The 26,929-nt window shown below is 42.0% G+C and overlaps 1 protein-coding gene across 8 annotated transcripts; it reads left to right on the top strand.

Moving 5' to 3' along the window:
- Positions 1-994: 994 nt before the first annotated feature.
- LOC127781172 (carotenoid 9,10(9',10')-cleavage dioxygenase 1-like) lies at positions 995-26,791 on the top strand. Of its 8 annotated transcripts, none has more exons than XR_008018939.1 (14): positions 995-1,143; positions 1,371-1,517; positions 2,095-2,197; positions 5,684-5,946; positions 6,324-6,503; positions 6,840-6,918; positions 7,030-7,111; positions 10,579-10,641; positions 10,715-10,853; positions 11,189-11,483; positions 12,141-12,193; positions 12,291-12,443; positions 12,649-12,731; positions 13,038-13,117. XR_008018939.1 is itself a non-coding variant. In XM_052308089.1 (14 exons), the coding sequence occupies exons 1-13, from the start codon at positions 1,006-1,008 to the stop codon at positions 13,158-13,160; spliced, it is 1,818 nt and encodes a 605-aa protein (XP_052164049.1). In that variant the 5' UTR covers positions 995-1,005; the 3' UTR covers positions 13,161-13,169; positions 26,648-26,791. The 8 variants fall into 8 exon arrangements, 7 of the variants coding, with proteins under 7 accessions (XP_052164049.1, XP_052164050.1, XP_052164046.1 ...); XM_052308089.1 differs by lacking the exon at positions 12,649-12,731 and adding an exon at positions 26,648-26,791 and having other exon boundaries at positions 13,038-13,169; XM_052308090.1 differs by lacking the exon at positions 12,649-12,731 and adding an exon at positions 13,549-14,034 and having other exon boundaries at positions 13,038-13,169.
- Positions 26,792-26,929: the final 138 nt, after the last annotated feature.

Raw genomic sequence — 26,929 nt, 5'->3', positions numbered from 1 at the left:
CAGACTCCTAGCCAGGATCTCGGCCTCTAGCATGTGCCGACCGTGACTCTTGAGTGAGAGAGATGGCCAGTGAAAGTTGGTGAAAGATGCGTCCAGACGGTACAAAAAATCACGTGGCAATTTCGTTGAGCCAATCAATCTGCTTGGTCCAGTGGTACCTATTAGCTAGGCCTATTGTAGTTCATGTGAGTTGAGTGGAGATGAAACGTTTTATATTATAAGACTTTACAGCATTGTTCACGTAATTCTACTAACGGAGGAACTACTATAGTACCACTATTTTGAATATAATATGCTTGCTTGGTCGGTTAAGTTATACAATATAAACGGTTCTAACAATTGAAATTTGTACCGAAATCTAAGTAATTTAAGTGCTATTCGTATTACTTTATACCCGTGTAATCAATCACCTCTCTTTTTATTTTTTAATATAATTACCAACCTAACCTAATAAAGTCTTATTTAATGAAGGATATCAAAGTTCTTTTTTTCTTATCTCTGCTAAACGCCCAAACAATCCACGAATAATTATATATTGGAACTATCCAAACTATCGGTTATAAACAACGGAGGGAGTAGTAGTATGCATCTCTAATTAATAAATATGCAATAATAACATACCCAAGCTTAGGGTGGATAAATATCTAGATATTTTTACACGCGAATATGTCAGCATCCTTATGTTGGAGGATTGTCCTTGTTCTGTTGTGAAAACCCAACCAAAATAGATCATATCGTTCACTTTTCGTATAGCATTTGACTATTCGTTTTATTATAAATGTAGTATAAATATGTAAAAGTACAGGCTAGGATTTTAGTTTCTTTGATGATAAAATAAGTCATAATAAAATAAATAATATTTATATAACTTTTTAAATAAAATGAATGGTTAAATGTTACGTGAAAGTCAACAACGTCATACTGGGACAGAAGGCGAGTACTATATCTATCTCTTGGAATAGCCTTATAAAAGGAGTAGTTGTTAGGAGCAACAAGCTTGCAACAATGGCGACCATAGCATCCATGCATATGTATGGCTTCTCTCTTCAACCACGCTTGTGCAGCACCAGAGGAAGGCCAGCCAAGATCACCAGGACTAAGCCATTGGCGACTCATGATTCCTCTGCGCACATCGTACGCACAGTACTAAACTACACCTCCCTCCGTAGTTACCCTCTCTAGTCTCCTTTCTGTCCCTCTGCATATAACAACTGAACTGATCAATTATTCCAGAGCTAGCAAGCTCTACTGCAATATAAGCATGCAACAACGAGATTGAGATTGTGTATATTTTACTGTTGCATTGCATATGTACAATGAGATGATCATATGATTCCATTTTAATATATACGTTCATTTGATACATACAGCCACCTCGTTTCAAGGAGCTTCAGCAAGTATTGAAAACCAAACTTAGGGAGGCATCTGCTGCAGGAAGCAGTGCTTCCAAGAAATTGCTGGATGCGTTTGTGGACTCTATCTTCACATTCAGTCATCAATCTTTACGTCCCACCGAGGTAGGGCAGGCAAGCATGATTGCATATACGTTACACAAAATGCAGCAGCAATTTATTGCTTTGAACTTCCTATAATATAAATTTTCTTCCGTCCTGTAAAAATGAATGCTTTTTAGGATTAAAAATTTGTCTGAAAAGAGTATTCTTCTAAGTACTACTACCTCCGTTTCAGGTTATAAAACTTTTTAGCATTGCTCATATTCATATAGATGTTAATGAATCTAGGCACACATAGATGTCTAGATTCATTAATATATATATAAATATGGGCAATGCTAGAAAGTCTTATAATATGAAACGGAGGAAGTACATGTTATATTCAAAACTTTGTCCCATCCTACTCCTAATAATGCATCCTCCTATCATACATCATAGTTGTTTCCTTCTCAAGCATTGATTTATGCTAAACAAGTTAGAAGAGCAAGTAGCACTTATTTTGGGATGTAAGCAATGAATTGGAGAGAAATACATTAATTTCCCTTGGAGAAACAATTTTCCTCTAAAACTAAATTGGAGAAACAGTTCAATTTCCATTGCTAATAACTTACGTATGTGTTGGATCTATATATCCATGCAGAGTAATTTTGCACCAGTTGAAGAAATTGGTCAAATAACAAATATATTGCGGATAGAAGGGGCAATCCCTGAGGACTTTCCAGAGGGTGTATATATTAGAAATGGTAATTCTCTTTCATTACTAACTATTACTAACTAGATTGAGAAAGTTATATATGGTAGCATTTGGCTTGGGTGCCTGGTGGGAAGGAAAATATCGGGCGCCCTGCGCCCCACATCCCTCCTTTCTCTCTCGGTCTCATCTATTCCCCTCCTTTATCTCTCTCTTCACCATTTCTCACCTCTCTATCCCCTTTGATCTGTGAGGAGGCAAAGGTGGAGGCAAGGTAGTGACAGGCAGAAACCTACGGCAAGATATCGGCAGGCCAAGGCGGTGGCTAATAGGGGTGATGGTGGCAGGCAGCTGCAGTGGCGGCAATGTAGACTTAGCTGAGTCTATGCAACAACGGCGGCAATGGTGATGTCCTGAGTGGCTGTAGGAGTGGGTGGTGGTGGTGGTTTATAGGGCATCATCAGCCAAATCATCATCTTCGGCAGCTGCACGCCATCATTAGCCACGTCTCCTCCATGGCTTGGGCAGCATCTACCGTCGATGATCCGGCTAACCTGAAGTGGATTTAGCTGGTCTATTTTCGGGGTGATTGTTTCAATGTTTTCATTCTATGTATATGGTTGTTTCATTAGTCAGATCAAAGTGTTTCACTTGGATTTTTTATGGTGTTTCAATTTTTGTCATCGATTTCGCTCGGAACTTGTTGATCTTTCAATGGCTTTAAATCATTTGTTTTATTTATTGAACCAAATTGTTTCATCTGGCGACCCGATTGCGCTTCACTTTTTTCACGAACTAAAACATTCTTTCACTTAGTGCTGAAACACTCTTTCATAAGGGGTAAAATAATGCCTGATTTTTATGAAAAATCGGGCACCCGATTTGTAGTCATTTCATCACAACAGACACATACGGTCAGATGCAAAACAAAGCATAACTATCTACTAGCTTCTCGAATATAGATGACATTTTAAAATGTGTACAGTTAAACCATTAAATATTAATCATTAATATATGTAAATATAACTCCCTCTTTCCTAGAATATTATAACCTAGTACCACTAATCTAAAACGACATCCTATCGTTAGGGGTGAAAACGGATCGGATTCGGACGGATAGTGGTCACACCATTGTTAACAGTGAAATTCGGTAAGCCCCGAAGTCCTGATCAGCCTAGAGTTAGCATTGGCTTCAGAGTTCTGGAATCAGCCGATGAGATTCATCAAGTCGCCAGTAGTCAGATTAAGAAAATTAATCAATTAAAGAAAGCTTATCTAGAAGAGACCGTGTTCAAGGAAGATGTGGCATGGCAGTTTATCTATTAATTAGGAAGAGTTTGTTTATTTCCTTTTATCTTTAGGAAAGTGTGTTTAGTGTCTCATAAGGATTTTATGTTTTCTTTTTATCTTTCGAAAAATTTCTTTCTTGTCCAACAAGGACTAGTATCTACCCATGGGTATAAATATGTACACATGTGGTAATTGTAATTTATCTCATAGATCAATACAACTACTCTTGGCGCATAGCCACCCTCTTTCCCGAGGTTTTTATTTATCACCTGACGCGGGGTTGTATCGGCTTTCGATCTTCAGCGAAGGGGGTAAGTCCTACGTTCTGCCAGTCCTAGCAATTGTATCGGCTATAATGGTGTTGTTCAAGGTTGCATCGCTTCAACCTCTTGGATCGCTCTGATTCAGTTGATATTTTTGCCTACCTATTTATCATATATCTTAGTTAATCTAGTTTTAGTATATCGATTTAGTCATATCGGCTGATTCAGTTGATATTTTTGCCTACCTATTTATCATATATCTTAGTTAATCTAGTTTTAGTATATCGATTTAGTCATATCGGCTGATTCTCGCTTAAGGGTTTATGCCGGTATCAGCTAAATCGATTTACTAGACTGGATTAGCTAAGGTATCCACTACCCTGAAAATTAGTCAAAGGCTTGATTGTCTAGATATTGTGTTTCTTTTCATACTTAGTGCTGCATTAGTACATTCGATCTACTAAGTCGTATTTAGAACCATGATCTCTAGCCTGCTTCTTGATTGCTAATAAGGGTTTCATCGGGGTTTCAGCCGATGAGTTACATGGATGTTGCATCGGCTTACAAGGATTGCATACAAGTTGGTTTTAGCCGATCGCAATAAAGGTTTCATTGTTTATCTAATCGTTTGGATTTAATAACATCAAACTTTCAGCCGATGTATGCTTTAACCTTCGGATTAGTGTTTATGCTCTCATATCATTATTAGCCGATTGGTTTCTACTGGATTACATTACCATCAGCCGATTGTCTTTATATCGTTATCTACATTGGACATATAGCCGTTTGATCAAAACCCTATTGACATCGGCTAGTATCGGCATCGACTGGAACTACTCCATCAGCTTATCAGCCGATCGGCTATTTGATCTGCTATTGTATATCTTGTGAGTTGCAGGATCAAACTGATTAGAACGCCCGCATCTCATCAACCTTTGGACCTGCACTGAAGTTCAGCAGATCTCCTAGGCCACCGTGTTTTCACATCAACAACCATATTCTAAACCATTTTTAAGCAGATTCAAAGCGGGTGCAGATATGTGCGCATGCGGAGCGGATTGTTTCGGATGTTGGAAATCCTGCGGAGTCGGTGCAGACTCGGTTCGGGAAACAAATTAAATTTATCAGATGTTAGATGTTTATACAATCAATACAAAATTGAGTTATCAATGCAAGGGACAACAATACAATAATCATTAAACGACCTTTCATAATAACTGCATACTTAAGTGTAATATGAGACGGCAAAAGCCTCAAACAAAGAAGTTTAGGTTAATTGATAAATTAGGCCATTGGATGGGCCGACTCATGTTATATGCCCAGATAGAGTAGTTACCTGGGTTGATATTTTCGGATTATCCGGCAAACGGCCTATGGGATAATCCGATAGAAATACCAAATAATCCGCATTTATCGGTTTTTAGAGATACCACATCCGAATCAGAATCCGCACCTTACTATCCGCATCCGCATCTATATCCACCGATTTCTAAAATTCCATACCATCCTCGTTTAGGACGGATTTGGAACGGATCGAATCGGATATAATCCGATCCATTTTCACCCCTACCTTTCATTGTATCACCGTTAGTGTCCCATAAACTATGTGAAAAGTCCATTTCACACTTTGAATAATATATGCTAAAATACACTTTATGTGTGGTGCAATAGAGTGTAGTTAAGGGTAGGCTAATAGTGATGGTAAAAGGGGAAGAAAAAACCACTTGTTCGATAGCATCTTGTGGAACTTTTATTTGTCAATAGCAATTCGTGGAAATCAATCTTGTCATTGCCAACACATAAATTTTCTCTAGAAAAATTATTCCAACTAGCAGAAATGTTTTAGCAGTAGGTTGGCATGCATGTGCTTTGTAATCGTTGAGCCAACATATCAATAGCTCAAGCCTTGGTTTGCTCTTCTCCCTGAATGTTTTTTTTTTAAAAAAAAATATGCTCTCATCACTGAATGCGTCGAATGCATGCAGGTCCAAACCCACTCTTTGGTGCGCTGCACACGGTGAATTCAATCTTTGGTCAGACTGAAGACATTTGGGTCGAGGGAGAAGGCATGCTACATGCCCTCTACTTTAACAAGAAAGGAGAGGATAACACCTGGTCAATCTCATACAACAATCGGTACGTTCAATCTGATACTTTCAGGATTGAAAAAGATCGTCAGAAACCATGCTTCCTCTCGTCAGCCAAGGGTGACCCTATCGCCATATTTGCAGCCAGTATTTTGAACAAGGTTTGTTAATAACTGTGCTTGGTCTGTTTTTGTTTTCTCTACACTTGATTACTTTACATGCTAGCAAATACTTTGCACTTCATGATATTCAAAGCATATATTTTTTCACTGCCTTCTGGCCCAATTCCTCCTCTCATATGACACACACCTAATGGGCGCATAGCACACATGTATAATTATTGCAGGCATTTTGGTTATACAGTATAAAAAATATGATTACCTAATCAATAATCAAACCTTGGTCATAACTTAAATGTGTAAAGTAGACAACTAATGGAGGCAGTAATATTTTGCTTTTAGCTTTTTGCTAGTGTCATATGTTAAAGCTCTCTCACTATTTTCAAATGGAACTGATATCAATGCATACATCTATGCAGCAGAGGTTTGGTAAGGCGAGTAGGAACTACAGTAATACCAATGTGTTTCAGCATGCTGGGAGGGTATTCTCGGCTGCAGAGAATGACAATCCCCATGAGATTGACTTGGAAAATCTCGGCACAATTTGCAGCTGGGACGTCGGTGGTGACTGGAACATGCCGTTCACAGCGCACCCCAAGGTTGATCCTTTGTCTTGCCCAGCGGCTTCCTGGAAGCTAGTGTGACTCATGTATCGGTCGATTACTTCCAATTTTTTTAGCCTCAGCAGATTTTTTTTCCTCAATTTTTAAGAATTTATTTAGAATCACAATGCAATTGTCAAAGAGTGCAAAGGGGGGGGGGTATTTTACTATTCTTTTGAAATAATTTAATTCTTGACAGTATTTAATTTTACAAAAATGTAGTGTTAAAACTACCAAATAGTACCTGCTCACTAAAACAAGCGAAAATCATTGCATGACTGCCATTCTATTTCAAGTTACTTGATACATTCATTTTTTTTTCTGAGGGAGCAGGTAGCACCTGGGTCAGGAGATTTAGTCATACATGGGTTTAGTTTTGTGAAGCCCTTCCTTACTGTTGGAGTTATCTCAGGTTTGAAAAAATTATCAATGATGTTTGAAAATTTTCTTATGTGAGTTCTTGTGCTGCATATCGTTTCCCAAAAATATACTAAGTAGTTTGATCATGCCAATCACATTACAGAGGATGGAAAGAAACTTAAACATAAGGTTGACCTCAAGCAAGAGAGATGTGCCTTTTCTCACGAAATTGGGATTACTGAAAGGTAAGTTCATTGGCACTACTAACTTTGCTTGCTACAAAAACATGCATTTTTAACTCATTTATATGAAAGTTTACAACAGTTCATATAAAATAACAAAAAAATAACCATATTATGATAAAGATAAAATTCCTTATTTACCATCCAAATTATTTTTGACAGGAAAACAATAGGGGAGGCCCCATGGTTATATTTTATTATCAACAGGAAAGCAACTACAGCAAGATAGTCAAAACAAACAAAAGGAAAGATAAAAAAAAAAGAAAGAAAAGAAAATTACAATGAATTAATCCAAGTCATAATATTATCAACGTCACCCTGTTTGTCTAGTGGAAAGAATTGAATAGAATCTTCTCCATCAAACAACGAGTATGGTTTTGTTGGTGTTCTATTATAATCATATGTACCATCATTAGGTTTTGTTGTTTGCCATAAAAAAGTAGGTATTTGTTTATATGCCATTGGCTAACTGATATCATCATTTTTACGTTGTTCATAAGCTGTTAACTAAGGTGTAGTCATACTTGAATATCCTTATTCAACTGCATTACTCCTGATGGTTGGGTTGAGATTTCACATGAATAGAGGTGGCCCTTTTCCATGGCATGTGTAGCAGATTGCTTGAAGTGGAATCTAGGTCCATGAGAGATTCGTGTATTTTTTTTCATAAATACAATACAAACAGTTATGAGAATGCTACTGATCAATCTACCGATGCTGGAAAATTTATTGAGCGTTCAACTTCAACAACTACATGTACTAGTGTACTGCTGCTCCCTTTTTTGTTCCAATAATACATACATATATCTATCTTAGAAATGTTTTTCTCATAAACTACTTATCCGATCTATGATCGGATTACACCATTGTACATGTTGTAATTAAATATTTATAACAAGATTATGCATGATTATATTACTATGAAAAAAGATATATGTTTCAAACCGTTAAAACTTAATGCTTCATATGCTATAGTGACATGTTTCAATATATATTTTGACCGTGTTTCACAAAACTTATGCAACTACATGCTTTTACTCTCTCTCCTGTCATACTACTTTCTCTTTCTTTATTCCATTCATGAATGCATCCATGTAGTGATCTTCAAAATAATTCTTCTTCTAAAATATTTATCTGATCTACAATTCGATCACAACATTATATTTATTGCAATTAAATCTTTACAAAAAGTTATCACATGATTATATTTCTGATGAAAGAAAAATGTACGTTTTAACATGATAGCGCCATGCTTTAACATGTGTTTTCACCATCTTTCACAAAATTTTTAAATATTTCAGTTGCTGATTTATTTTGTTTCATCATATATAACTTAATGTTTAACTCGTTGGTCAACTGCAACATTTGACCAATTTTTTAAGAGGAATCGAACGACCGATCTGGAGTTTTTGGGGGGAACTACGTGTGCCCCGCTCCTACCTAGCGTAACAAGCATGTCCATCGAATCTCCTGCCAAAATGTTAATGTCGTTGCTAATACAAGTTGCATCATGTAGCAACCTTTAACCCTCCTTTCTATTCCACTGTATGTTTACTAAATCTTCAAATCACTTTATTGTCTAATTTACTAATTCAATTTGAAATGTAATTGCACCACTATATTCATTACAATTAAATCTTCATAACAAGATCTTACTTGATCATATATGTTTCTTTTATAATAGAACTTTATATATAATTGAAACATTTTTATATATGGCATGAAACATCACAAAATAATTATTGAAACAACGAAAACAATATGACGTGAAACATTCGCAAATGAATTAATGAAACACCTAAATGACACTAATTGAGACATCCAAACAACACCATATGCAACACTAAAAAACATTCGTTGCAACATAAAAACATAAAATATGCAACAAAAATAAATTCAAGTTGACACATTTGTTTCACACACATGAAACATCGAATTTAAAACTTTAAACATATAATTTTTTAATAAGATATATCATTTGATATGTTATTGTAAAGATTTAAACATAATGAATACAAAGGTGTAAAGAATAAAATCATATTGTATAATGCATATGTAGTTTAAAAGAAAGTTTGCTTTAAAATTACTGAAAACTTGCATGTATGAATGCATGTGGTGTACTGAGGTAGGGAGAAAAGCTCATGCCTAGACAGAGAGAGCATGCATACAATGGGGGAGGGAGGGTGCATGTAGTGGTTGTGGCCTTATGGGACCCAAAACTTTTTTTTCCAATAGAGTCAACCGATTTTTCCCATTCAATCAGGCGCCTGAATCAGAATAAGAAGTTCTTCAATGGTATACATGGAAAACCTAACTTTATATAGCAAATAAGAAAACATGGCAATTTTCAATGGCAAATAAGAAATTTTCTCTATCCTGTAACCATTAGAATTTCATGCATAGCTTGCTAATTATTATTTGAGTACTACTAGCAAAATACCCATGCGTTGCAACATATTTCTTTAATAAACATAGCTCATTGCATATATTTTAAATCCAAAAATTTATTCTTGTTATCTAATATAATATCATCATGTTTCTTTTGTTGTCACTTTCTAGGTGCCTATTGACTCTCAGGGTCCGTGGCGTGTAGGGGTTGAGAAATAGGCAGTCTCATTGTCTGTGGGTCACACATGGTTGTCGGGCACTTGGGTGATGGTAGTGACAGATTCACCACCATTATCACTATAGCATCTCTTAAATTAGTATAGAATATCAGCAATTATTGTTCCTAAAAAGGTACAGAATAAGTTATAGGCTTAGCTCAGTGGTGATAGTTAGAGAAACTTCTGAATTAGTTGAGAGGGACAACTGAAAAGTTACCTGATGCGGGTGTAATTATGTTTGGCAAACAATTAAAATCAGTTGAAAACATCTATACTATTTAAAAAGACTCCAATGCTGGTGGTGAATGGTGAGTTTAGTGCTACCCACCAAACACTACCATGTGAGACCTATGAATACTGAGTAGGTCGATTCCTCTATAGCGAATTGTACAAATACATATTTTAAGGAATTACATAGCACGACACACAGTGGAAATATTTTTATTACTATTTTTGGGCATTAGAGCATATGATGGGGTTCTCTTTTTTAATTGAGGCAAAACATGGGCAGTCATCTTATTAAAAGAGCATGACCCTCAATTTATATGCTTCTCGATATTATATTCATTTTCGACCAAATTTTATGGAGAATAAAAATAATAATAAAAGGGGTCCGAACACACTAGAGGAACTTGGAAAAAAAAACACATGTCATTTGATTTTTTCCCTGCATTCTTAAATTCATCGTAATTCCATAGAATGAGTATATCTAGTTAATTTGAACTGAAAATTTTATCAGATAAAGATAACGTTGTTATCTAGTTTTGTCAACCTAATTTCAATGTACATACAAATTACATTGAAAACTTTTGGAAATAATCGGTGACACATAAATATTTATTTATTTTCTTCTTCCATCTATAGGTACAACATCATCATGGATATGCCTCTTACAATGAACCTAAGTAGGATTCTACAAGGTGCTCCGTAAGTACATATATTAGACTTACTTTAGTAAGTGATAGCTTTACCAAGTTCCTGATTATATACCGTCATGTAGGTTTCTTGATTACGAAGCAGAAAGTTACGCAAGAATTGGAGTCATGCCCCGTTATGGAGATGCAGACTCAGTAATTTGGTTTGACGTAGAACCATTCTGCACTATCCATCTTGTCAACTGCTTTGAGGAACATAATGAGGTACACTAATCCAAAATGGTTACTACATAGTGCATCTCTAAAATACAGCTATTTTGCAAGATTGTATTACTACAGTGATCAGTGCAAAAAAAGAATTGCTGAAAATGAAGTTCCAAGAAATTATTCATTATTGAAATTGGTTGACTTACAGATCATCTCACAAAATCTATCTATAGAAAAATAAGTAATGGTTTATCACACATAAGACAAAAAAATAATCTAATTACCGAAGCTGCCGAATGATGGAAATATATAATGGTTAATATTTATTCCGTGCACAATAACTTTTCAAACACATTCAATCTCTAATTTGCCTTCCTATAACAACTTATTAGGTTGTTATGAGGGGATTTCGAGTGCCAGGTTCCATTCTTATGGGTCCTACAGTACTTGAGCACTCTGTTGATGAAGAACCAGCTAACCAAGGACTCAATGAGGAATATTTTTCTCGCTTGTACGAGTGGAGGTTAAACATGAAAAGCATGTCTGTTATAGAAAAATACTTAACTGGAGCAGGTATTGATATGGAATTCCCAGTCATCAATGACAAATATGTTGGCTTGAATCACAAGTATGCATATGCACAAGTGGTGGATTCCCAAGGGAGCTTGGCAGGTGGTTGTGGAATAGGTATGTTTCTAAGCAAATATTGCAGTTATCTTAAACGTATGCAGTACAAAATTGAACAAAAATTTATATGAAGTTAGGAACATAGGAGATCTGGTTTCTTCTGTATTTGAAGAACAGAAGAAGAACTGTCCATGAATTTCTTGGATGCAAGAACCATATTTAGGCATGTGCAGAGTACGATATACCTTACCTTCGATTCTGAATATTTGAACTATGGCTAATAAGCCAAGAAAAAATGAGTCAAGCAACCAAAATTATTTAAGAGTAAAAGTTTTATATGTACATTAGTAGCATTTAAAAGTTACTTATGAAAAATAGACCACGATGAAAAAACACAAAAATGAACACTATATTTTATTTTGAAAGTTCAAATTTAGTTTGTGGCTGATCATACACCAAGCAGACAATGATATACTCCATCCATCCCACAAAGACTCGACTTCTTCATCTTATTTAAAAATTTTCCATGATTAGTATTTTTTTTTGTTATTAGATGATAAAACATGAATAGTATATTGTGCGTGACTATTTTAAAAAAAATTCATAAATTTTTTAAATAAGATAGAAGGTCAAACGTTGGACATAGTATCTAAAATGGAGTTTTTACGAGACGGAGGGAGTATTCATGAGATTCTAATTTTACTATTTGTCTTGCAGTGCGACCAAAATTTGGAGGTTTTGCAAAACTATATCTTGAAGACAAAATTAAGGTAACCCCTGGAATATAGATACCTGCAACATCAATTGTCATCATGCTTCTTTGAAATATCTTAATATTTTGCTTTAAATTTGGAACTCTTCATGCAGCCCTGTCAAGATCTAATAAATGTAGAGTACCATCATCTTGGTAGAAACAAATTTTGCTCAGGAGCAACTTTTGTTCCGAAGGTCAATGGAGCAAATGAGGATGACGGATGGATAATCTCTTTTGTACATGACGAGGAAATCAACAATTCACAGGCAAGTTAAATTTCTCTGTAACCATGTTTCTTGCACTATACATGCTAGAGTGATTGTTCTATCAAGAAAATTTCCATAGCGAATCAGAATTACTTTTGTTATTTAAACTGGCATGTTACAATATTCTATAAAGTGTATTCTCCAGGTTTTATATTACATTAGAGTGCCCGATATGCTCATGCATAATCTTTTTTTAAACCACCAGTGCTGTGGTTGTGGAATCATAGGTGCATGAATCCACCTATCATAGTTCAAATCCTGATGCCCACGAATATTACACACATGCAGGTAAATTTTCAACAAAATTTTAGTAAGATCAGGGATGAGCATGTGTTAGGGGCACATTCGCTGGGGTGTGATGTGTTCTGTGTGTAGTGGTGTGTGCGCGTGTGTGTCTGCCATATAATCGAAAAAAATATGTAGTTTGTTTTTCAATACCCACTACAGCTTAATAAAAGAAATACATCTCAGTACTTATAATCAAGAATGATATATAAAAATGAGAAGAAGGTATGCCACATTTTTAATTTCGTTTGCCAGTTATACATGTACTCTTTTGTATGACTCAATTGCGATTCTTAATATACGTTGCAGGCACATATCATCGATGCACAAAGATTTGAGAATGGACCAGTTGCTAAGATAATATTGAAACACAGAGTACCCTATGGTTTTCATGGAGCATTCATCTCAAGAAGCACGTATAAGAAGAGATGACTCCTGGAGGTGTGTACATTACTGCAAACATCGTGTTGTGTTACTACAAAAATATATATATCTTCATGTAATTTGATATGATATATAAGATACTACAAATGATGTGATTGATTGTGTTTCTCTTTAGGGACGTACCTAGGAAATCAAGTTCTAGATGCGAAACATATAACGGGATCCAACATGAAACTGCAACATAAGCAAGTATAGAACTTGAATATATGTTTCTATTTACAATTGTAAGCAATATATCAAAATTTAATCTTAAAACAGTAAAGGTATACTCAAGTAACAAACCGGCCTCATGTTTGCTGAGAAGTATAATCCTTCAGTTATTTTTTAGATGAAATCTTCAATTATATATTCATACTTATTGGCGGTATGTCATGAGACCCTTCGACCGGACCTGCCGAAACTATGCAACCAGTGGAGGGTTCAAGCCCAAGACATCGAGTCTGTCGAGGCGAAGCCCCCATGGCGAAGACTATGAAACAAAGATGGCGAAAGGCGAAGAATCACGATGGTATCCCACAAGGTTGAAGGCATCTTGGCGCGAAGACTATATGGCGAAGAGTGTATGGCGAAGGCGGATGATTTCGCCGTATAGCAAGTCCAACTTCAAGGAGGCCCAAGAGGCCATCTCAGCCGATCAAGCCCGGGGGCCACTAGGCTAGCGTTCGCCAGTCGGCCCATTAGGGGCCCATATACCTCAATTACACTATATACCCATGTAAATGTCCCTTTCATAAGGGCAACCATGTAAATTCCAATGTTAAACCTAAACCTCAATAGGGGAACCTGTAATAGGGTTATAAATAGGCCCCTAGGGCCATGTAAAAGGGGATCCAGAAAAAAAATACAAGAAACATAATACACTTCGACAACAGCTGGCGCCGACGTCCTTCGACGTATGCAGTTTTCACTTCGACAACAGCTGGCGCCGACCGTGGGGACCTCTGTGCGAAACCACTGAGAGCGAATGCCACCGAAGAAGGTCGCTAAGGAGAAGGTTGCAAGGCGTAAGGAGAGTGAAGCAGGAGTGGAGATGGCAGCCGAAGAGGGAGGAGAGCCTTCGGCACTCGGCGCCGAAGCTGGTGCGGCACCATCGACTTAGGTCCCTGCGCCGCAACCACCACCTTCGGCTCCCGCCGCTTCGACGGGGCAGGCGCCGAACATGGTCGATGCGGCGAAGGCGGCAGCAGCGGCAAGGGCGGAGATCCTTTCGACAAGTCAACTGGAAGCACCCCAGGCTGCTCCGCCGCAGCAGGCTATAGCTTCAACCACGCTCACCGCCACACAAGTCAACTCCAACCTCGAAGCGCAAGCCGAAGCCGACATGGGGGCCATGCGTCAGAACATGGCACGACTCCAGGACATGCTTCGTCAAATGCAAGAGTAGCAGCAGGCATACGAAGCTGCCCGACAAGCCAAGGTCGTCTCGGCCCCCATCCTCCAGTATTCGGCAAGCTACATCCCACTCTAGGTCTACCCGCAAGCGCCGATCCAAGCCCTTCCATCACAAGTCATGCAAGCGCCAGCGTACTTTGCCGGACGGCCTTCGACCGCAATAGTTCACCCGACCCCTCATGTACAGCCACAAGTTCGGCCGGTCGCTGCCCAAGTACGCAACCCGCCGCCCGGTCAAATGTCGCAAGCAATGGTGGAAGGAGCTTCAGCCTTGCAAGCGCAGCTTCAGGCTTTTCTTTAGCAGCTCAACCAACCCCACAACACTCCAGAAGTAGCCCCTTCGGCCCAACCAGAGGGGAGCATAAGTCAAGGTGCACCCAGTTGGCTACAATCGAACCTGCCTGGTCCGGGGGCTTCGCCATAGAGTCAAGCACCGCAGTTCGACTTCGGCAATGCTACTCAAGCACCAACCATCTGATCACAGGCACCGACACCAGGCTTCGGAACAAATCAGGCGCCAAACCAGGTCTCCATGGCATGGACCCAGCTTTCGTTTGACCCATCCATGGCGGCGCACCAAGCGTCACCGTTAGGGGCCAGGCAGCCGAACACTGTGGCCCAACCGCACGCGCAAGCCATGACTTCGCCCTTCGCCACGCCATATCCAAACGGGCCTCTACAGCAAGGTACCGTGAGCAAGGCGGGGGGCGAAAAGGGGCTGCTGCTGAGTGGGGGAATCAAGGTTCGTCCAATCCCACCACTGTTCATGTTCCCACCCGTTCCACGGTACTCGGGCGAAACAGGCCCAAAAGAGTTCCTGTCCATCTACGAGTCCGCAATCGAAGCCGCTCATGGCGACGAAAATACCAAGGCAAAGGTAATACATCTCGCTCTATGCGGCATCGCCCGCTCTTGGTACTTCAATTTACCAGCTAACAGCATTTACCCATGGGAGCAATTGCGTGATGTTTTTGTCCTTAACTTTCGAGGCACCTATGAGGAGCCGAAGACGCAACAACATCTACTCGGCATTCGCTAGAGGCCGGGGGAGTCGATAAGGGAGTACATGCGTCGCTTCTCGCAAGCCCGATGCCAAGTTCAGGACATAACTGAGGCGTCCGTCATCAACGCCGCTTCGGTTGGGCTGCTCGAGGACGAACTCACAAGAAAAATCGCCAACAAGGAGCCGCAGACACTCGAGCACCTGCTTCGCATCATTAACGGATACGCAAGGGGCGAAGAGGATTCCAAGCGACGGCAAGCAATCCAAGCCGAGTACAATAAGGCCTCTGTCACGGCTGCTCAAGCCCAAGCACAAGCACAGGACGCCAAACCGGCTCCTCCCGCCATTCGCCAGCCTCAGCCGGCGAACCAAGGACAACCGCCAAGGCCAGGTCAAGCTCCCATGACTTGGAGGAAATTTAGAACCGACCGTGCAGGCAAGGCCGTGATGGTTGTTAAATGAAGTTCAAGCCCTCCGCAAGGAGTTCGACGCCCAGCAAGCAAGTAGCCATCAATAGCCCGTTCGCAAGAAGGTCAGAAAAGACCTTTACTGCGCCTTCCACGGACGCTCTTCGCACACCACCGATCAATGCCAAAACATTCGGCAGCATGGCAACACGCAAGATCCAAAACCGCAATAAGGAGTAGCTGTCGAAGCACCTCACGAAGCTGTTCAAGAGCAAGCACCCCCGGCCGAACAACGCCAAGATGTGCAGCGCAGAGTAATCCAAGTGATTACAAGGGCCGACCCGCCGAATCAACTATCAAAACAGCAAAAGAAGATGCAACTGTGAATGGCGCACAACATCACTTCGGCAGGCGAAGAGGCCCCGCGATACTTGAATCAGTAGATTTCCTTCTGGCCAGAATATGCCGAAGGAGTGCTGTTCCCGCATCAAGACCCCCTGGTGATCTCGGCCGAGGTAGTTGGCTTCGAAGTCCGGCGAATCATAGTCGACGGAGGAAGTTCGACCGACGTCATCTTCGCCGAAGCATATGCCAGGATGGGGGTGCCAACCCTAGCCCTCACCCAAGCACCGGCCTCGCTTCGTGGTTTTGATAGAGAAGCAGTTCAAGTCCTAGGCCAAGTATAATTGGTGGTAGCCTTCGGCACAAGTGAAAAGAGGCGTGAAGAGCAAATACTGTTCGATGTTGTCGACATCCCATACAACTATAATGCCATCTTCGGTCGTGCAACCTTGAACAAGTTCGAAGCCATCTCCCGCCACAATTATCTCAAGATGCCTGGCCCTGCAAGAGTGATTGTGGTCAATGGGCTTCAACCTTCAGCTACATCAAAGGGCGATTTGGCTGTAATCAACAGAGCAGTCCAAAATGATGAGGCCGAACCGCATGACCGGGCGAAGCACACGCCGAAGCGCGCCTCTCATGGCAGGTGCAGGTCGATGATGCCGATCCCATAAGACTTGTATCGCTAGGGGCGACATGGGCGAAAGAGAAGTTGAGAACATCCTGGAGGTGCTCAAGAAAAACATTGATATCTTCGCTTGGGGCCCCGACAAGGTGGTAGGTGTTTCGCCAGATCTCATCATGCATCATCTGACGGTCAGGCCGGATGCCAAGCCAAGGAAACAGAAGCTGCGCAAGATGTCTGCTAATCGCCAAGAAGCAGCGAAAGCCGAAGTGCAAAAGCTGCTCAAAGCTGGGGTGATCCAGGAGATCGATCACCCCGAGTGGTTGGAGAATCCGATACTGGTGCGGAAATCAAATGGCAAATGGCGCATGTGTGTCGATTTCACGGACCTTAACAAGGCGTGCCCAAAAGACGATTTCCCCCTGCCGCGGATCGACTAGCTCGTGGATTCGACAACTGGCTGCGAACTCATGAGCTTTTTGGATGCGTACTCCGGCTACCACCAGATCCTCATGAATCCGGCCGACATCCCTAAGACAGCCTTCATCACACCATTCGACACCTTTTGCCACCTTAGGATGCCTTTCGGCCCGAGGAACGCCGAGGCAACCTTCGCTAGGCTGGTGTACAAGGTCATTTACAAGCAGTTGGGGTGAAATGTGGAGGCTTATGTTGATGACATCGTCGTGAAAAGCCACAAGGCTTTCGACCATGCGTCCGACTTACAGGGGACCTTCGACAACTTACGCGCGGCGGGTATGAAATTAAATCCTGAGAAGTGTGTTTTTGGTGTTCGCGCGGGCAATTTGTTGGGTTTTCTCGTTTCTGAAAGGGGTATCGAGGCGAACCCCGAGGAAATCGATGCCATTCAGCAAATGAGGCCCCCTTCGAGCGTACGCGAAATACAAAAGCTCGCGGGCCAAATTGCGGCACTTAGTCGATTCCTCTCAAAAGCGGCCGAAAGAGGCTTGCGTTTCTTCAAGACCCTCCGGGACGCGGAAAAGTTTACCTGGACACCCGAATGCCAAGCAGCGTTCGACGAGTTGAAGCAATATCTGCAGAGTCCACCTGCTTTGGTCAGCCCAGCACCGGGAAACGAACTGCTACTCTACCTAGCAGCCTCGCTGGTGGCGGTCAGTGTGGCCCTCGTCCAAGAAACAGAGTCAGGCCAGAAACCAGTGTATTTTGTCTCCGAAGCCTTGCAAGGGGCGAATATACGATACATTGAAATGGAGAAGCTTGCTTACGCCCTAGTGATGGCTTCGCGCGAGCTTAAACACTACTTTCAAGCCCACAAAGTCACAGTGCCATCACAGTATCCTTTAGGCGAAGAGCTCCGGGGCAAGGAAATTACTGGCCGGCTCAGCAAGTGGGCGGCAGAGTTATCTCCCTTCAACCTACATTTCCTCGCCCGCACTGCCATCAAGTCTGAAGTCCTAGCTGACTTCGTAGCCGAATGGACACCGGCATTCACCCTTTAATCCGAGCCTGTCGAAACAACCTTGGGTGACGTACTCCGACGACTTGTTTCGGGAAACAACTAACCGAACACCGTTACACTCGATCAATATGATAACACAAGCGCTCCTATTAGCGCAGAATACTACAGATCGGAAACGGAAGCCGAAAGCTGAAAAGTCAGCAGACCTATTTCGCTAATATACGCAAATGGGCCGACACGTTCTGACCTAACGAAAGCACGAAAAGTGACAATGCAAAGAATAGCGAAAAGGAAGTAAAACACATCTTTATCAACTTCAAAAAAACAATCGAAGAATACAAGTCTTACAACATGGTACAGACAAAGAAAGCAACGGCTTTACAGCCTAGCTTACAGATAAATCACACATTCGCCCCCACAACAATCCTCATTCCCTAAGGAATGATTTGGCGAATTAGGTTCGTCATCACTATTAATATTATACACGACCCTAAGAGGGAAGGGGGCGAAACACAGACTAGACTATAACGACGTTGGGAGATCGCCTCCTAACGATATGTTTTCTGATGGTTTCGCCAAAAGCGAACCATGTCCTCCAGACGTTCTGTATGGATACGGTCGTAGTCTTCCAGGGTTCTCCCGGGGTGCCCCCGCATTCAGCCGGCAACCTTCAAAACCTTGTAGCTGTTGCCGTTTATTATCATCTCGCAGTAAACAGGCCGAAACGGGCATCGCACCTGCGGCATACCCTTCGCCGCCACGAACTTCTCATTCTTGTTTCGCCAATTCCCAAAGGGGGACCGAACACACAATTTTCGGCGAACACCCTGCTAAAACAGTGCAGAAAGGGCAAATGGCGAAGTGCAAAGTTAAGACTCCACAAGAAACGTAAAAGTGGGCGAAAAGAGTAAGCACTCTCTAGTATGCAAAAATAATGCGAAAATGACGCAAGCATATATGCCAAAGGCATCAAGCATAATAATTGGCTAAACTTGGATCATCCATTCCATATATCAAAAAGGCCGTTCTCGGCTATAGTAAGAAAGAGAAGGGGCCATCGGCCAAATTTACATCGTTCGCCTTTGTCACAGCCTGAATTTTCGTTTCAGGATTTATAAAGTATTTAATAAATTATTAATAGAATTTATATTAAATGTTCCTTAATTTACAAGTGAAGTTAAATATGGGAAATAAAATTTCCTAAATATAAAGCATGGCTGGATTTAATTTTTATTAAATTCTCCATGATTAATTGTACTCTCTGAAATTCTCTTGGATTTTTCAGAGCTCAATTCCTAATTTTAATAATACAAGGACTATTTCAGTAATTATTCACATATTAAATTAATCATTAAATGAGCTGGTTTCAATTTTGTTAAATACTTAGGGTGCCCAAGTTGTCGACGTTTGATGTCGCGATTCCGGTAATTGCATAGTATGGGGATCGTTGGTACTAGGATATACGCGAGACTGAGGTAAAAAAGATGGAGACAAGGATTTTTATATAGGTTCGGGCCCCTGAATTGTCAGGTAATAGCCCTACATCCTGTTGGCCGAAGCCGGTATTGCTCTTATTCACCATAATCACACCAGTACAATATTTGGGGTAGCCTATCTAACTGTTCTCAACTTGGCGGTCTGTAGGTCTGACTCGTAGTCGACAACAAGGTAGTCTTCTTCCTTGAGTTTGTGCCCGGCGAGGTCAGAGACAACGCTAGATCCCTACGGCCGGCCTCAGTACGTACCGGATAGGGTCGATCCAGGCGTATCTCTGATGTCGATATCCGGCGGCTTGTCTTGGCACATGTTGGCTTGTATTAGCTTGTGGCTTTCTGGCATCTATGTTGTCTGTGTCTTCTATGGTGGGTGTGTCCCCTCTCCTCCTAGGGGGCCTTGTATTTATACTCATAGGTATCCCCTTGTCCAAGTAGAACTAGGGAAACCAATATGGATACAATCCGAGTAGTCCTTGTCGTTTCCATGTAGAACTCAGGTTGTCTTTCCTTATCCGGAACTCCTCCCATATCCGCAGGTTGTTTCCGTATAGGACATGGTATGTGGTGTGTCCTGCCGAGATTTAGTCAACTACTATTAGGTATGTGGTATCCATAACCCTGACAGTAGCCCCAGACTTCGATGCAAATGAACGAATACATATTCTCAACCGCGCGTAGACCTTAGAGTAACTGTTATCGAGCTCATGTGACCGTTCTCGGTGAATTCAGGGATAACGTTAGACTTCCTTTATCAGCCTCGTGCGGGCACCTAAAGGGTGTGTCTGAGTCAATCTCCGACGTCAACCAAGAAAGTACAAAGCATATGACTAAGTCTCCCGTCTTGGTGTAATCGAGAATTTGGATTGAAGTCAAGAAATTTTATCTCGGCGGGTACACCATTTCTTCATTCCGTATTCCTTGTCGAGATCCACCAACTGTTCTCAAGTGATCGAGAAGGCGTAGAATCAGCGACGAAGCCTTGTCGACTTTTGTCGTACTCGCCTTAGTCGATCTTGGTGTAGAACCATAGAGACATGGAGCCTTCAATAATGTCGAATAGAATTTTCCTGAAATCAATACTCAGAAAAGAATATTAGATAGAAATAGCCCCCGAGCGAACGCTCAAAGGGTAACATGTTATAATATGTATGGAAAACCGAAAATGCATTAAACTTACAGACCAATGTTTTGTATATGAGCGTCTACTCTTTTACCGACTTCGATCAGTCAGTTTGTTGAGTTATACACTCTCCCTAGCCCCCAGCCTTGTTGTCGGAGGAGGATAAGGTTCTTGGACCTTTGACCTGCCTCGGTTGAACAAGCACTGATCCTAGCCCCCAGCCGTGAAGTTGGAAAATCCATTTTCGATTACACGGCTTGGTTAATACGCACGGCGAGAACTTTTACACGACCAGATCTTACATGGTCTTTCGTCTCTGAAGGATCCGACAAAGCCTTATCCGCTCTAGGCGTCCCCAGCCAAACTTCCCTTAGGTTCCTCACAGACTTTGTCAAGACAGCGTAAAGGGACATTAGGATAGGTTTCAATGCTAGGTGGCTTTTGTGGTAAGGGATCTCTGGGTAAAACACTTGGCGATATTGTGCACCTGATATCAACTTTATTGAAGTAGAGGTAATGGGAGAATCGCTACACCTCTGGTCAAGAACCAGGTAGTAGTCGTAACTCAACCACTAGAAGTAAATGTACGAGAGATCGCTACAATTGACTGGTTGAGGACCAGTGAGTAGGTGTCTCTCGATCATTTGAAGTCGTAGTACGAGGACCGCTGCGTTATTGCTGTAGTCGTACCTCGACTCTCGAACACCTATGGAGGCGCTGGAGTTGGTTTATTACATGCGCATCTCATGTGGCCAGCATGACTCACACACCCAACTTGTAGCATATCCGGATGTCCGTTCGCAATCATGTCGGGTGATAAAGCTGACAACGTTCACGAGGAATTATCCGTTAACAACATTTTCTCAAATAGTCCAGCCACAGCCGGTGCTATGAGATAGGTCGTCAGTTTTCGTTGGTAGGTTGGGCGCGACGACTCTGCATTTGTCGAGATCGTTCTCGATAATGCGGTGTACTTGACCACAACCTACTCGTGTGCTCAATTGTTCCTGAAAAATATTTTCTAGAAGACAAGATATATAGCAGATAATATCGAGTATGTACTCGAAAAACTGCATGGATCTTCTAGCATTATCAGGATATAACGAGCAGATTAAATATCAGGGCATTATGTAAACTGTAAACAAGCATGATTTATACAAAAGAAGACAGAGCGAGCCCCCAATGTTAGATCGTAGTCGATTTAACATCGGGTACACCCGCGCAACAGATATTGTATAAAAAACATGCTCTAGGTAAACATAATAAATTATAAATCAGACAATGCTATATGATCTGAATATTAGTATGGAAAATTTTATATAAAATAATGCGTACCTGTGTAGATATATGCCGGATATATCTACGAAATTAGTAGATCAATTAAATTAATTAACCTACTAATTACATTTCTGACATGTGTATTCGGAGTAGATTAGATCGATGCAATCTTACTTCTCCAGGTGTACAGCCGCATGCATACAGTAAACACATGCACTTGCTGTTAATTGCTCTGATGCATGCACATATGGACGTTATCCAAATTGGTTGGACTTGACGCCGGCCGTGATGAGTTGACGCCCGTGTCGACTGACTAAAAATCGGGTCCTAGTCAGAACATGGTAGCACTACTCTGGCAGTTGATTTTTGGCTCCTCGACACACTTGCTTGGTTGGTAGGAATCGGTGTCGGCTTCGGCTTGGACTCGGCCGGCCGATGCCTTGCACCAGTTGATGTCGCACGCGTCGAGGGTTAGGCTGCTTCCGACATCATGGTTCTCCGCGGCGGCGGTAGTCCCAATCTCGTCGGAAGATATGCTCCGATCAGGTTAGATTTTCCCGCAGCCAAAGTCGTCGAGTAGCTTGTTGTTGGAGAATCCATCTCGTAAACCCATCTCGTCGAAACCTTGAAGCACCAAAAATCCCCCTACCTGGCGCGCCACTGTAGACGTTTTATGTCGCGATTCCAGTATTTGCATAGTATGGGGATCGTTGGTACTAGAATATACGCGAGACTAAGGTAAAAGAGATGGAGACAGAGATTTTTATACAGGTTCGGGCCCCTGAATTGTCAGGTAATAGCCCTACATCCTGTTGGCCGAAGCCGGTATTGCTCTTATTCACCGTAATCACACCAGTACAATATTTGTGGTAGCCTATCTAACTGTTGTCGACTTGGCGGTCTGTAGGTCTGACTCGTAGTCGACAACTGGATAGTCTTCTTCCTCGAGTTCGTGCCCGGCGAGGTCAGAGACAGCGCTAGATCCCTACGGCCAGCCTCTATAGGTACCGGATAGGGTCGATCCAGGCGTATCTCTGATGTCGATATCCGGCGGCTTGTCTTGGCGCATGTTGGCTTATATTGGCTTGTAGCTTTGTGGCGTCTATGTTGTCTGTGTCTTCTATGGTGGGTGTATCCCCTCTCCTCCTAGGGGGCCTTGTATTTTTACCCATAGGTATCCCCTTGTCCAAGTAGAACTAGGGAAACAAATATGGATACAATCCGAGCAGTCCTTGTCGTTTACATGTAGAACTCTGGTTGTCTTTCCTTATCCGGAACTCCTCCCATATCCACAGGTTCTTTCCGTATAGGACATGGTATATGGTGGGTCCTGCCGAGATTTAGTCAACTACTATTAGATATGTGGTATCCATAACCCTGACACAAGTATGTTCAAGATTTTTCTTGGAATTATTTGAGCATTGGAAGTATTTTTAACAATAGAAAGATCATCTTATTGGTTAATTTAATTGGAAAAATAAATTAAATCCCCTTTTCCTTTTCGGGCCGAAACAGGAAAAGTTCAGCTTTAGTCCTCGCCCATTCTTCCCTCTATTCGGCCGGCCTTATCCCTTCCTGAAGTCTGGTTTGCATCCCTCCTTCTATCGGGCTGTGCAATAGAAGCCTAGCCAAAAGTCTATTTTGCCTTCCTGCGCCACTGTTCATCTTCCAGCTCAGGAAGAGCCGACTGTCTCCCGTGCGCATGCACTGCCGCCGCCTCCTCCTTCCAAATCCGACCTCCCTGTTGCTCCTATTTCCAAATTAGTTCTGGGAATGGAATCCTCTCAATCTCCTCTTCCTTTTCCCCAAGAAATCCCCAAAAGTTTCTATGGAAATCCTTTCCAATTTCGCGGATCAATCTTTCCTTTTTCCGGCGAAGATCCCTAGAATTTCCCAGAGTTTTTTCGTCGATTTGGGCCTAGACCCGAGCTCCCGTGCCTATATAAAGGACCCCCTCGTCGTCCTCTACCTCTCCCTCAAGTCCCGTCTTCCGCCGTCGCCGAAATCGCTCTCCCCGCGAGCCCCTTCTCTCTCTACCTCCGGCCGCCGCTCCAGCCGCCGTGCGCCGTCGCTTCGGCCATCGCCGGTCAGCGCCGCCACCTCTCTCGGCTCCACAAGGTCAATAGCAAGCTCGGCAGCCATCTCCCCAAAGCCGAAGACCCCGGGAAGCACTTCGTCACCGTGAAGACCGAGCTCGCCGCCGCGTTTTGATCTCCGGCGAGGCCCTGCTGCTCCTTCCTGTTAGTGATATGCCCTAGAGGCAATCATAGAGATGATTGTATCACATACTTTGTTTACATATTTATCTGACATTGTTCCTTGAAATAGATAACTCCTTATTGGTTAATGAATATGTGATTCTTTCATGAGACTCTTTATGTTGTTTGTTACTATTTCTATAGGATCCCTAATCAAATATCATATGTGGAACAAATATGTTTATATGATCAGTACATGTATTAATTGATGATCATGTCTCATGGATCATGGTATAGAGATACCAAATTAATAATATGGACACATGTTAGTGAACATGTTGTTGGATAGACCCAACATGAGACACTGCAAGAGCTATATGTTGTCATCAGTGTTCTCATTTAGTGTTGGTGTTGAATCCTTAGACCTGAGATTATCATGGTTCTCAACATGTGTAGTAGCTTACTTAAAGACTGCTAAATGCTACTCCGTAAAAGGGTAGCTATAAAAGTAGTTTTCGGGTATGCTATGAAACATGTAGTGGGATATGTATAATCAAGATGGGATTTGCCCCTCCTATGGAGAGATATCTCTGGGCCCCTCGATGTTGTAGATTATGGAAGTGCATGGCCATGCCAAAGGTGATTGAGGAGTCAATCACAAGTTATATAATCTATCAACAGGTTCGAGTGAATGATTGAGCTATTAGAGGATGGCACATATCTAGCCTTGAGCTTAATCGATATCGTGAGGCAAAGGGGTTCATACAAGTATACACTAGAGGTTCAACCGATATGATCTTTATGTATGCCTGGTGGGTCAATACGTTATGCTAGGGGCCGCTGTTGACGCGTGGACCGAAAAGGAGTTTTCGGATTACAGCCAAGTATATATGAACATACAGGGTCGCATACTTAATGGGCCGGAATAAGGGGATTTGATAGGGATCCAATATGAGCTTAATTCGGATAGGGATCCGAATAGGAGTCCTACGGGCCTTGGAGGCCCGAGTGATGGATCCTATATATTCATGAGGGGTGTGACTGGCGGAGGTATTGCATCACGTGAGAAACCCTAGCCGTCACTTCCCTCCCCGAGCAAAACCCTAGCCACGCGCGGGTGCTAGCACATCTGCGCGTGGCGTTCCGTCCCTGAACGTGTGGATACCGGTAGAGACGCCGCTGGTTTGCGGTGCTGATCGGCGTGGGAATACGGCGAGGAAAATGCACAAGGAGGAGAAGGTCGAGCCGGTGCGATCGACTACTTCCTCTACATCGACGCGCGCTACTTCGCGAGAGTTCCTTCGACTTCTCAGCGTCTTCTTCCGCTGCGCAGCGCGTCGAGTGGTAACGATCTATGATCTAATACTTGCATGGTTCCTGGTTTACACGATAGAAAATTTTGATTTATGCTATCGTAGCCTACGCGTATCCCAACACTTCCGTCATCGCCAAGCTTCACCGCCGCCTCCTTTGGGTTCGCAGCAGCGAGGTGAAGACCGTCCACCCCTCTGTTGTCGCCACTCATCGCCAGAAAGTCGTCGCCGCCGTGGACAGTACCTCGTCGCCTTACGAAGCTCGTCGCTGGCCAACTCCTTCGCTGTCGTCGCGTAAGTGTTGGTAAGAATCGCCGTCGCCTTCTCTACCTCCCAGTGCCCTCCGTTTGCGTTATTGTACCGTGGTTCACCGGCAACTGCTGCTCCCATGCTGTTCACCGGTGTAGTTTGTCCCTAGGGTCCTAATCCCATCTAATCTAATCTTGTTTGGCCCTAGCGTCGTCATCGTCTCCGTGTGTTGTCGCCGGACCGTCATCGTCGACCCTTCCTCTCCGATCGCTTTGGTTCGGTGAGACTTCTATCCGTTCCCTCTTTTCAGTGGCATATTATTCTTTTTAATATGTGTCATCTACCAAATATAATCTAATCTATTTCCGGAGGTTGTTTTAATCTTTTATCTCAGTTATAAATCATCTGTAATTGGTTTAATTAATATGGAATAGTCTTTTCTTTAATAGGCTTAATTGGAATTAAATCTTGTAAAATTCGTAACTAATTCATATGAAATCGAAATAAGGCCGTTCAAGACTCATAATTCATCTAAAATTATGATCTACATGTTTGTTTATTTTATATGTACTGTTTATTTGGAGTTCCTTAGTCTTTTTCTTCGTTTTCAGTGTTAGCTTGTCGTTTCCGTCGTTTCGAAGGTTCGCGTGGGCGTCGGAAGTATTTAAGAAGATTCATTGAAGACCGATTATTCCAAGGCAAGTCACATAGATCCTAAACACAATTCCTTTGAACATGTTGATCCTATATTTAAATTCTCTATTTATTTCAAATGTGCATTTATTTTCGAATATCACCGGGTGGTATGAAACTATTCCTTTGTTATGGCTACTTTGCATTGATTACTCTATCCTTTGATACCTTGGGTTACAATTTGACTAGTTGTACTTATA

Source organism: Oryza glaberrima, chromosome 8 (genome assembly GCF_000147395.1).
Source record: "Oryza glaberrima chromosome 8, OglaRS2, whole genome shotgun sequence".
Taxonomy (NCBI): Eukaryota; Viridiplantae; Streptophyta; class Magnoliopsida; order Poales; family Poaceae; genus Oryza; species Oryza glaberrima.
The sequence above is the reverse complement of the archived record's forward strand: the minus strand, read 5'-3'. Positions and strand labels throughout refer to the sequence as shown.